The sequence below is a fragment of the Thamnophis sirtalis genome, unplaced genomic scaffold, assembly GCF_051295495.1.
Source record: "Thamnophis sirtalis isolate CommonGarterSnake01/CBP01778 unplaced genomic scaffold, rThaSir2_p1.2 scaffold_4, whole genome shotgun sequence".
NCBI lineage: Eukaryota > Metazoa > Chordata > Lepidosauria > Squamata > Natricidae > Thamnophis > Thamnophis sirtalis.
Genome location: NW_028261384.1, coordinates 108,715,660 through 108,728,475, shown reverse-complemented (window position 1 = coordinate 108,728,475; position 12,816 = coordinate 108,715,660). Strand labels below are relative to the sequence as shown.

General features: G+C 39.4%; 1 protein-coding gene across 1 annotated transcript; it reads right to left on the bottom strand.

Annotated features, from left to right (window-relative positions):
• Window positions 1-7,184: 7,184 nt before the first annotated feature.
• LOC106546263 (vomeronasal type-2 receptor 26-like) lies at window positions 7,185-10,291 on the bottom strand. The gene is made up of 3 exons (XM_087714492.1): window positions 10,214-10,291; window positions 8,754-8,880; window positions 7,185-8,083 (listed from the first exon to the last, which is right to left on the bottom strand). Exons 1-3 carry the CDS (start codon window positions 10,289-10,291, stop codon window positions 7,185-7,187), a joined length of 1,104 nt encoding a protein of 367 aa, XP_087570618.1.
• Between the last annotated feature and the right edge of the window lie 2,525 nt (window positions 10,292-12,816).

The following is a 12,816-nucleotide window of genomic DNA, read 5'->3' as shown; positions in this document are numbered from 1 at the left end:
CTTTCTAGGAGCCTGGAGAGGATGAATATGGCCTCCGTGCTCCTCCTGGAAACTCTCTGGAATCTATAGGCTGGTTCCCTGAAGCCTCCAGCATGCAGAAAAATCTCCCTATGGGCAATCTGGAAGTTGGGCAACGAACTTCTGGCTTGCCCATAGGGAGGGATTTTTTGCCTTCCAGAAGCTTCAGGGAAGCCTCCTGAAGGTTCCTGAGGGCGAAACACAGCCTTACGGGCAAACTGGAAGTCCATCCCCAAACTTCTGGTTTGTGTATTGGGTTGTTTTTTGCTCTCCAGAGGCTTCAGCAAAGCCTCTGGAGAGCGAAAAACTGCCAAAAATAAAGGACGAAGTCAGCTGGCAGTGCAATGCTTTGCATGCCCTAATAAATGGCTCCACATACCATCTGGGGGATGCATGCCACAGGTTCGCTATCAAAATCCTATACATTCTTTAAAACCTCCAGTGAGGTAACTATAAGTTCTGAAGACAAGCTGTTCCACTGGGTAATTGTCCTCAGTGTTGTGAGGTTTCTCCTTAATTCCAGGTCACTTTTTATCCTTGATTAATTTCCATCCTGTCTTTCTTTTATTGCCTCTTGATGTTTTGAAAAAATACTGGAATATTGCTGTAATGTCACCCCTAGTTCTTCTTTTGTCTAGTTCAGCTATATGCTATTCCTGCAACCATTCTTCATATGCTTTTGTCTCCAGACCTTTAATCATCTTAGTTGTTGTTCTTTGCAAGTTTTCTAAAGTTTTGACATATTTTTTATAATGTGGTGACTAAAATATGATGCAGTATTCCGGGTGTAGTCTTACTAAGGATTGAACATGAAGCAAACTAATACTTCATGTGAATTTGATTCTATATAACTATTTATGCAACCAACAACTTTATTAGGTTTTTTTAGCTGTGGCAACACACTACTGGATCAATGGTGGGTTTCAAATTTTTTAAATACCGGTTCTGTGGGCATGGATTATTTTGTGGGTGTGGCCTGATAGTCATGTGACTGGGTGGGTGTGGTTTGGTGCGTCATGTGACTGGTGGGTGTGGCCAATTTAGTTGTTCATTCTGCCAGTTTAGCAGCCCATTGAGCAATACACAACAGCCCCCTTTTTTCATTCTTTTTAATACTGCATAAAGTTTTTGCTCTAGGTCAGTGTTGGCAAACTCTTTTGAGACCAAGTGCCCAAACCTCATCCCAAAACTCACGTACTTTTCTCGGAGTGCCAATATGGCAAACCTCATCCCAAAACTCACGTACTTTTCTCGGAGTGCCAATATGGCAATTTAACCTGAATAATGTTCAGTTGAAGCCCCACCCCCGCATCCCATTTTTGTGAAAAATGGGTAACAAACAGACATTTTTCATCAAAATGGGGGTGTTTTTGCCTCCTCTCCCAGAAGCAATCTGCAGACTTCAGTAGGGCTAGGGGGAAAAAATGTCCCCATTTTGGTAAAAAATGGGCAAAACAGACAATTTTTCACCAAAATGGGGGTGTTTTGCTTCCCCCAACCCAGAAGCACTCTCCAGGCTTCAGCAAGGGAAGGGAAAAATGCCCCTCTTTTGGTGAAAAATGGGCAAAAACAGTTCATTATTCACCAAAATGGGTGTGTTTTTGGCCTTCCCCCACCCCCCCAGAAGCATTCTGCAGGCTTCAGTGGGGCTGGAGAAGGGGGAAATGCCCCCATTTTGGTGAAAAATAGATAGAAAATGGGCAATTTTTCACAAAAATTTGGTGTTTAGGGAAAAATGCCCCCATTTTGGTGAAAAATGGACCGTTTTTCACTAAAATTGCAGTGTTTCTGCCTTCCCCCACCCCCCAGAAGCACTCTGCAGCCTTCTGCAGGGCTGGGGGAAGGGATAATGTCCCTGCTTTGGTGAAAAATGGGCAAAAAATAGACTATTTTTTACCAAACCGGAGGTGGTTTTGCCTTCCTCAACCCCCCAGAAGAACTCTACAGGCTTCAGCAGGGCTGGGGGAAGGGAAAATGCCACCAATTTGGTGAAGAACAGGGGCATTTTTGCCTTCCCCCAGCCCTGCTGAAGCCTGCAGAGTGCTTCTGCAGGCTGTGGAAGACATTTTTTTTTCTTACTTACCTCTTCAAAATCTTGGTGCGTCTTATACACTGGTGCATCTTATAGTCAGAAAAATATGGTAGCTAACACTATTAGTTAACACTAAAGAAATTCCTTGGATCAACCAATCTACAGCAACAATTCTCAGCTGGGGGTTCTTTTGAATTTGCTGACCACCAGAGAGTGAGAGAAAGCAATTTCACAGAAGAGGGGATGGCGAGGGCTGTGGGATGATTTGTCTGGGGAAATTCACACCCACACCCAGACTCACTTTCTATCAACCAGAACACCTGCAGCCCTCCCCTGCCTCCTCAGGTGTTGGAGCGAATGTGGGGGGAGATGTTTTTCAAGGAGCCACAAGGGGGCTGAGAGCTGGCTTCTGTCCCAGAAGTAAGATTTAGTACAACAAGAATGTCTTTTATTTGCTCTTTGTACTCCTTATCTTTGCATTTTTGCAATATTAATTCCAGATTAAATGGCACGAGATAAGGTGGAGAAGAGTGTCCTGCTTTTAGACATGATAATAGCTGTCTAGTAAGGTGAGTTATTTTTACATCAACAGAAATTTAATTTCTTACCTGGTAAAAATGCAAAGAGAAGAGTTCAAGGACCAAATAAAAGACCTTCATGTTGGGATTGGTTCTGGACCAAATCTTACATGTGGGACAGAAACCAGATCTCAGCCCTTGAAAAGAATCCCCCTCACCCTTGCTAGCACATCTCATTTGGGCCAGAGGGTATGAAATGGCTTTGGAAGTGGGGGATTAGGGAAGCAGCTAGCAAGGCTTCCCCCACCCTCCTAGTGCTAGCCCAGGGCAACTTACAATCAAGCCAGTGAAGAACCAAAAGCAGCAAGCAGAGATCCAGACAGCAGCCAAACGTTCAGCTTCTCACACGAGATAAGAGGAGCTGAATTAACCTTTGGTTTCTGCGTGCATGATCAGGTGGGTGGTGTGCCAAGTGACCTGGCGCACATGTGTCATAGGTTCATCATCATGGCTCTAGGTATTTTTTACGGGGAGGGAGAGGTTGGCAATGCCTGGGGATTTCTGCGAATTTATCCTCTGTATTAAAATAACCAAGATGATATAAGGTCTCCTGCTGCAGCAGGTGGTTGGATTAGATGACCTCTGAGGTCCCTCCAGCCCTGGATGCTGTCCTGTTTCAAAGCATCCTCTGAAGCAAACCTCTAGTGCCAGGTTTGCAGTCCTTCCTTCCTCTTCTTTCTCTCTCTCCCTCCCTCCTTCCCTCCCTCTCTCCTTCCCTCTATCAATCCATATCACATTCACTTTCCCTTCCCTTTTTCTCCCTTCCCTCCCTCTCTTCCCCGCTTCCTTCCACTATTGATTAGCTTAACCTGAGCAAGGATAGCTAGCTGCACTTTCAATAAGCTCTCAACTCTATGTCAGAGGTCTGCAAACTTGGCAACTTTAACACTTATGGACTTCAGTTCTCCAGCCAGCAGAACTGAATTCTGGGAATTGAAGTCCACAAGTCTTAAAGTTGCCACATTTGCAGATCTCTGCTCCATGCACCTGGGGATCCCCAAATGGTGAGGATTTCTTTCTTTCTTTATTTTTTGAAACACCCCCTGCTTTTATTCCCAGGGGGTTGCCACTGCAGGGAGGCTTAGTAGCCCCCCCCCCTGCTCTATTTTGGGTCTAGCAGGCTGCTGCGAAGCCTGCTGGGAGCGAAAATGGGGCTGGTGGGAATCCTGGAAGGAGCAGGTAAAGGGAAGGTTGCGAGCCCAGTGGGAATGGTGGGGAGGCAGTGCAGCAAGCTCCATGGGATAGGCTAGAGAGACTTACCTGTAGGCAAGAGGAAGAGGCAGCTCAGTTGGGGTGCAGGGGAAGCACCATGTGATAACTTAGGTAGGGAAGCCACCCGGGAGATGAGGAGTGACTGCAAGGGGCAGGGGGGGCACTTGTACTTAAAACAGTCTGTGCATGTGCGCAACAGTAAAAAAAATGGAAAATTACATTCCATGAAGATTGTTCTGCGCATGTCCAGAACAAAAAACCAAGTTGATGCCATACCAGTATGGTCACGTGTCTGGTGGAGTTACTACCTATTCACCTGTACCGGCCTGAATAGGTAGGAACCCACCTCTTTGCTGGCTCATATTTAAGTGATCATCTACTAGGACTCAAAGGTCGCTCTAATCTGTACTTAGACCTTTGCTTTTTCTTGCCTAGATGTAAAACTTTGCTTTTCTCCACATTAAATTTCATGTTGTTGGATAGGGCCCATTGTTCAACTCTATCAAGGTCTTTGTGGAACCTGGGCTTGTCTTCTGGGGTGTTGGCTCTTCCTGCCAGTAATCTTCTGGCAGTTCTGTAGTCCTCCAGGATTTTGGAAAGGTATGGTACAATGGTTCTGAGATAACATTTGCAAACTTCTTCAGAACTCCCCAGAGTTCTAGCCCATCACGTCCCGTTCATTTATATTAATCAAGATCAGACAGGAATTCTCTTACTATTTTCATTTTTATTTGTAGTCTATCTTTTACAGTTATGTTTTTGATAGGTTGAGATATAGTTTCTTTAAAATGGAATCACATCTTATATTGATCCATATATATATATATTTAAAAAATTAAGCTTTTACAAAGATATTCCATATGGATAGCCATGGTGATTTTGCATAGCATTGACAGCAAATATGTTTTAATAACACCTTGGCCAAACAAATTTATGAAGGCATAAACATTAATGGGCTAAAGTAATTAAATGCATTATGTTTTACCATGAAAATTTAAAATTCTTAGTTGTAAATAGTGTTTTATAGTAAAATCATTTTAATTACAAATGTTTATGTTTGAGCTTAATATCTTCTAAAATTAATATGTTGCAACATAGCTTATTCTTACTTCCATTAATCAAATTCTATCTTTTCTCAGGCATCTCTTTTAATTATACCCCTTCAGCTACTCTCTGTCTTTGGTAGAATGCCAGCAACTAACCCTTCCCTGAAGTTGAAGAAATAAGACTTATAATCATAATTTTTCTTCCATTTTGAATAAAGTCATTCACAGATATTGTTTCAAAGAATTAATTGATCAAAGAAAATGAAAGTGTATAAATGGCTTAAGTGAAAACCAGACAGGGTTGACTTTGCAATACCAACAACATGGATTTTGTAGTATCGTTATATTGCTAATATGGTTATTTAATTTAACTTATTTTTCTCTCTTTTAAATAATTAGGTCCTTGCAGATTGGAATGCAGAAAATTATTTAACCTACCACTGTATGAATTGATTGCTAGATTCTAACATTCCAAATCTGAAAAGATAAAAACTGTGTAGTTTCCCAGGTCTGGATAGGGTGACTGGAGTTTGTCTTCCTATAAGAGAAAGCTTTATTAGTTCTGGTTGGTACCCAGTTTGTCTCTCTGTGAACTCCAAATAACCTTATGACATTTTTTCTCAGATTTCATTTAAATGAACATGTGTGGTATTATGGAATGCAAATATGTAATATGTTTGATTCTATGTGATTGATTTTCTATGCAAAGGAGAGGTTACTTTTGTCCTGTCCTGTCAACTTTTCCATTGAATTTTCTTTGATGTGTTAATTATAAAAGGAACTGAAAGCTGAGAATCAAGATTCTCTCATGGAATGAGAGGAATCCTTTTTAGTTAAAACATTCTGAATACATCATAATAAAATGATATTTCTGTATCAGTCTGCTTCGTTGGAAAATATGTATCTGAGGCACAAGACTCGCAAGTTACATTTGGCTAAAAAAATGAGACTCAAATTTTTTTTTCCATAAACACCAAGTGGCAGGCCAAAGACCCAAAAGAAAATATATTAGGAATGTAGATATTCTTGGATGGATGGTAATCTGAAATTATTGAAATTATTAAAAGCAGCTAGATATTTCAATGGTAAGTAGTAGTTGCTTGTATATTTTTTCTGCATTTCTGAATTGAGAAACTCAAGCTGTGATGAAATAGTAATCACTCTTCTCTCCATTTGTCAGATGTCTCCCATTCAGTGAGAAAATGGAGAGCAGAAACTACCATTCTCTTCCATTTTCTTTTCTCAGGTGGGACTCAGAGATCCTTTGACTTCTCTTCCACCTTTGCCTAGCTAAAAAACTGTATATGTAAAAAGCCAAAAAAGAACAGTAATTTACTCAGGCATCAAGACCTTTCAAGTCCAGTTGCTAACAATTGACAGAATAATCTATTTACTTTCTATCTCTTTATCACCCACTCATTTCCCACCAGGCCTTCTCCCTGTCCTGATGCATCTAGGATATCAGATCATCAGCAAATATTCCAATATCCCTACTTGCACTAACATTCTACATTGTGCTCTATTTCAAACTTCTGTATCATATTGTCTTAGTGAGAAGAATTAGTGCAGTTCAGGACACAAGCGCAAATGCAATTTCTCCTGTACAAAAAGGAATGATGGAAGGTGAAAAGCTATACACGTAGCTTTGATTGTTGATGGAGGATAGCCAGATGGTCTTGGATTGCCATTTTTTCACTCCTTATTCCATAACTTAACTTAAACAATCTGGAATCAGTTATGGGTGCATCATCATCATCATCATCATCATCATCATCATCATCATCATCGGTGATGGTGGTGGTGGTGATAAAGTAATATTACTTCTGAATGGGCACATATGTAGAAAAAATTGCCTGAAACCAGAAAAGGATCAAGAGCATGCCTTGGAAGTAGAGATTTTGAAAGGCCTTCTTCCTTTCCCATCATTCACTGCAGGTTTTTTTTTTCTTCCAGAGCCCTTCATTTCCATTCTTCTGTCCTTATTCAAGTGGTACAGCTTGAAGGATAAGGTCCCAGCATATGTTGTTAATTTGTTTTAAGGGAAGAATGCCCTACTTATATACTGTACTGTTGAAATAATTCTACTATAACAATAAGGAGTTGATAAATAAGGAAATACTTGTCAGCTAAAGAGGCATGGGTATTTAATATTTTGGTTAATTGCTTCATTTTGTTAGAGCACTTATATAGAGGTGTTGCATTTGTTTAATATTTTTTTTTCACATCACAGCAATCAATCCCTAGTGCACTATGCATTTTGAATGAGGTTAGCATGCTTTTAAAAGGGAAGAAGGTTCTCTACTGCTTTCTTCTTAAGAATTGTTTCTTATTCAACTCAGGTCGCAACAAAATAATATAGCATTTGGGGAAAAAGAGACAACCCAGCAATCCAGCACTGGAAGATAATATGCAGAAGATCTCCACAGCTACTATATATTTTCCTTGGGCACTCAAATAAGTGGGGACAAAAGTGAACCAAACACTACAAAATACCAACATGCTGAATGTTATAAGTTTGGTCTCATTAAAACTATTTGGCAACTTGCGAGCAAAGAAAGCCACAGTGAAACTGACTATTGCCAGGAAACCCATGTAACTCAATACACAATAAAACATGATGGGTGATGACTCATTGCACTTCAAAACAATTACTTCAGGAACTGAATGCATGTCCATATCTGGAAATGGAGGAGAAGTTGCCATCCACACCAGAGAAATGCTTACTTGAAGAAAAGAGCAAGAAAAAACAATAGAACAAGCCAGGCTGTTCCCTACACATTTTTTGAGCCTGGATCCTGGTTGGGTTGCCATGAAAATGAGAACCACAGTGATGGTTTTTGCTAGAACACAAGAAACAGCCAATGTGAAGACAATGCCAAAGGCTATTTGCTGGAGAAAGCATGTGGCCTTCTTTGGTTGTCCAATGAAGAGCAATGCACAAAGGAAGCACAACATGAGTGAAATAAGAAGCATGTAGGAAAGGCCACAGTTATTGGCTTTCACAATGGGAGTATTGTGGTACCTCAGAAATATTCCTAATATCATAACTGTTACCAATGAAAATAAAAGAGCACTGGTGCCTAAACTGATACCCAAAGGTTCTTCATAAGATAAGAAGCTTATAATCTTGGGAATACAGGTGTTCTTATCTTCATTAGCATAGTAATCATCAGAGCATTTGACACAGTCAGCCATGTCTGCAAAATACAAGTAAAGTAAAATTATAATATATTGACTTTAGGATCTTGAAGGAGGCCCGAAAACAAAATAAGATTTCAAAACCTCTATGCACACTCATCTCAATGATGAGTGGCATAATTTCCTTGCCAACAAATAATTCATTTCTAAGAGAAAGGATAAAAGTAAAGGTCATTGTAAGAGACAATGTATCTCTCTTCAATCCAGCAGAGGGTTCTGGATCCCATTGCAACTGGTATAGTACAACAGGGCCAGGCATCCACCACATGCATGTGCTCTGCAACGCACCAGCTGCTCGGTGGAGCGTCATGCAGGCACTGTACGCTCCATGTGCGTAGGCCCCAATTGGCTCAAATACAGGAAAGGAGGGCAGGTATACGGGTGGGCTCTCTGGAGCACCATACCGGAACGTTACATGGTGCTCCCAGCAGGCACCAGTATGCCCGTAGTGGGGCGTACCGGTCGTATCCCACTACTGCTTCAATCCCTCTTTTTATTTTTTTTTACCTAATGCAAATGTATTTTAAATGCAAATCTAATACAAAAGTGGTTAGCAGTGAAGAGCATAGATAATTACATGAATGTATCAGGGGTGGCATGAGTTATCTGTATATCTTGCATGATATTTTTTTAAATAAACCATATGTTATATCTATACATACTACTCACCTTTCTGATGGGATATTGATTCTTTTGGGCATGTAATACAATCATAACAACAGAAGGGTTTCCCTTCTTTCCTTTTTTTTCTAGTTCCAGGTTGGCAAAGAGCATTACAGAGAGAAAGAGGCAATGCCTGTCCATTAATAATAAAAAAGAGCAAGGTAATTATGGGGAATCAAATTTCAAATTGTGCCATTAAAAATATGTAATAGCAGTAGACTTATATACCGCTTCATAGGGCTTTCAGCCCTCTCTAAGTGGTTTACAGAGAGTCAGCATATTGCCCCCAACAATCTGGGTCCTCATTTTACCCACCTCGGAAGGATGGAAGGCTGAGTCAACCCTGAGCCGGTGAGATTTGAACCGCTGAACTGCTGATCTAGCAGTAGCCTGCAGTGCTGCATTTAACCACTGCGCCACCTCGGCTCAAAGATCATCATAGTAAGGAGGAGAGTAGTGGAACCAGAAGATGTGGCTTCTCTGTTATAACCCCTGCCCTTTGGAATATATTTCCATCAAATACTGTGAAGACATGGTTGTGTGCCTAGGCCTCAGGCTCTCTTTGGGTGTGAAAGGATGAAATACTTTGAAAATGGATCGAGGAGAAATATACTTTATAGAATACTTTGGCAAAACTCTAATATTCCGGTTTAATAACAAAGATTTTCTCTCACAGAAATTATTACATTTTACTGCATCTTCATCATTTCATTTTATTATATTATTCCATTTGTGGGAGGAAATCTGTGTGCTTTTTTTCATTGACCTTTATTTTTCTTCATTGAATAAGAATTACTCCTTGATGATGTGATGTCATTGGAAGGAATCTTAAACTCATGGGGGAATTTTTTTGACTCCATTGACAAATAAAAAAAACCACACTTTACCTCATATATTCCACCAGGTACTTGTCAAGGATGTCACAAAATAGTTTTTGGATAAAAAGTTAGAAAAGCATTAATTGAATCAATAACCAATTCAGACAGTTCTGTCCTCTCCTGTCCCTCAAAAATTGCCATCTAATGAGATTTCAGATTATGTACAGAGCCCCCTGCACTTCAGAACCTCTTTTGTCCTGAGATCTGTTAAGTTTCCAAAAAGCTATAAAGATCTAACTTTTCCTGACAAACTTGGGATGATTTAAAGGTGAAGTCCAGGCAAGCTCTAGAGTACTGAATAATAGAAATGGGTGACCAGAAAAATCTTTTAAATAAATAAATAAATTTTCATTAGAGAAAATTCAATTAATTAATTTTATTGACTAATTCATCAAATGGACAATAATTCTGATATAGAGAATATCTGGGATTTATAGAAATATTACCAGCCAATTGAACCTAGCCCTTGAATATAGATATAACCAAAAGAAAGGAAAAGATAAAGAAAGAGACAAGTTCTTGTCATTCATACACACACACACACACACACACACACACACACACACACACAAATCAGTTAATTCCTACCTGATTAAACCAGCTGTGCCATACTATTGCATCTTCATTAATCGTGAATGCTTGCTCTGGAGGACATTGAGGATCCATTTTTCCAATTTTCACTAGAGTGAATGAATTATTGGGAAATGTAACCCAGTTGATGATGTCAAGCTCTTGAACTAGCTTCCTATTCTGATCAAAGAAAATCCTTTCACCAGCACTGTTGTTAAATGATAGAGATTTCATAAAATGGAGTAACTAAATCGGAAAATAAAGCACAACACATTTGTATATAATAGCTATATCATTGCTGCTGCTGCTGCTGCTGCTGCTGTTGTTGTTATGAATTGTATCACAGCGGCCAGTTGTTGTTGTTGTTGTTGTTATTCACAACAACAGAATTGTATCACTGCGGCCAGTTGTTTTGCTGGATTTGGCATTGATTACTAGTCGGGCCCCACCCAGGGGCCTAGGACGTCATAATGTATTTTCGTAATATGCATGCAGATCCAAGCAGTGTGGCTTTTTGCATTTGACTGATGGTGATTTTGTCAATTTTTAACTGTTTTAAATGTAATTCCAGTGCTTTTGGAATAGCAAAATAGAACAAAACATCAAAAAATTAAGGGCAGATGCTAGTAACTTAAAGAACATGCATGAGCAATGGCTTAAAACAACAAAATCATAGATTAGCTAATCAGAAGATATAGATTGGATACAAGAAACATCAATGAAGCTGTAGAGATTGTAAAACAGCAGATAACAGCAACAGCTAGAAAAATTGAAAGATATGAGGCACGAATCATCCAATATAAACAAAATCAGCAATTTCGATCAGACCAATGGTGAAAAACCAGAAAAGCAAGCCACAGTTGAATTCTGGAAAGAATTGTGGGAAAATACAAAGGACTACAATAAGGAAGCAAAGTGGATACATGACTTTGAGAAAAGCATTGGCAACAAACAAATGCAAGTATTAGAAATAACAACTGAGATGGTCAAAAATCGAGTAAAAAAGGTAAAGAATTGGACATCACCTGGAAATGACCAATTACATGGTTTCTGGCTCAAATATCTGACCAGTTTATATGCAATATTGGCCAGGCAACTGAATGAAATTTTATAAAAGGGCCAAATTGATGAATGGTTGATAACTGGAAAAACATACTTGATTCAGAAAGATGCAACTAAAGAAACAACACCTGAAAACGACATGCTTGCCAACAACCTTCAAATTACTCACAAGCATTGACTTCCGGGGAGTGGCCTGTCGCCGGTCGGCAGCTTAACAGAGCTGCCCCCAGAATTCAGGTTCGTTATCTACTCAATATCAAGAAGATAACTCTTTTTTCAGACAAGAAAAAAGCAGTGAGGAATCTCAGCTGGTAAGAATCTTCTTTGAAGTTCACAGTTTGTTTTTTTGTGAGCTGTGGACGGAGGGGGAGGATCAACCCAAAGCTGAGTCATTCAACTCCGACCTGAACTTCGCAGCTGTTATTCACAGCACAAGACAGGACCCCTCCCCCTTAGGACAAGCTTTAGAAAAGAGACTATTAAAAATCAATACGAGCAAAGACCAACTTGTGAACTTTAAAACCTTTCTCTATCTGAAATACCAGCTTCAATGTTATAAAAACCTCTTTTGTTTAATTGTCTTCAAAATGGCGTTTACAGCTTCTGCATTTGTTATCTCCGGCTTCCTGCTACAGAATCAAAGAAACAATTTCTTATAATTTAATTAGAGCTACTCCCTTAAAGCTTTCAAGACTCTTTGTTGTTGATAAAGAGACATTCCAAACATTCCAAATGGACTTTCTCTTTTGAAATCCTCCGTAAAACCCCTTGAAAAAAAAAAAGAAAAAAAGAAAAAAAGGGGGGGGGGGAGGAATTTCTTTTTCTCCACATAGCACAGTGGATTAGTAATTTAGAATAAATAATTAAAACCAAAATATAATGGCATCCAAATTAACCTCTGTCAAATTACCTCCGAAAACGTCTCCCATACCTGGTACAAAGTTGCAGCCCCCACCATTTATGCCCCCTAGTGGAGATGTACTAACAAAAGAATTTTTTCTGGAAATGTTCAAAGAATCCAGAGAACAGAACTTAGAAATGTTTAAAGAATTCAGAGTACAGAATCTAGAAATGCTTAAAGATTTCAAAGTTGAAATAAGGAATGAGATGGAAGTTCTATATGACAAATTCGATACCAGGGTCACTAAAATGAATGATAATATGATGGGAATTGTAAATGTGATAACAGAATATATTTCTGGAATGGAAGATAATTTAGAAACTCTCAATGAAGCTAAAACTAACCTGATATCCAAAACTGAAGTGGTGGAACAAAAAATTGATAATGCTGAAAAACAAATTATTATGATACAGTATAAGCAGATGGAGCTTGCATTAAGAGTGAGGGGGCTGCGTGAAGAAAAGCAGGAGAACTTAAAGCAAATGTTTTCTGAAGCTTTTGACCGTCTGGTGGGAAAACCGGGATCCAATTTTGATTGGCAGATTGACAGGATTTTTCGTGTTAACTCATGGGCGGCAAAACAAAGGCAACTTCCCCGAGACGTGGTAATATACTTTGTTACAAGAGAATCTAGAAATATAATACTACAAGAGTCTTA

Excerpts from the sequence above, each read along its gene's own strand:
- LOC106546263 (XM_087714492.1), bottom strand. The coding sequence starts at position 10,291 with ATGGATCCTCAATGTCCTCCAGAGCAAGCATTCACGATTAATGAAGAT. Across the intron at positions 8,881-10,213 it reads GGCACAGCTGGTTTAATCAG|GCATTGCCTCTTTCTCTCTG; the intron begins GTAGGAATTAAC and ends ATTAATGGACAG. Across the intron at positions 8,084-8,753 it reads ATCAATATCCCATCAGAAAG|ACATGGCTGACTGTGTCAAA; the intron begins GTGAGTAGTATG and ends TGTATTTTGCAG.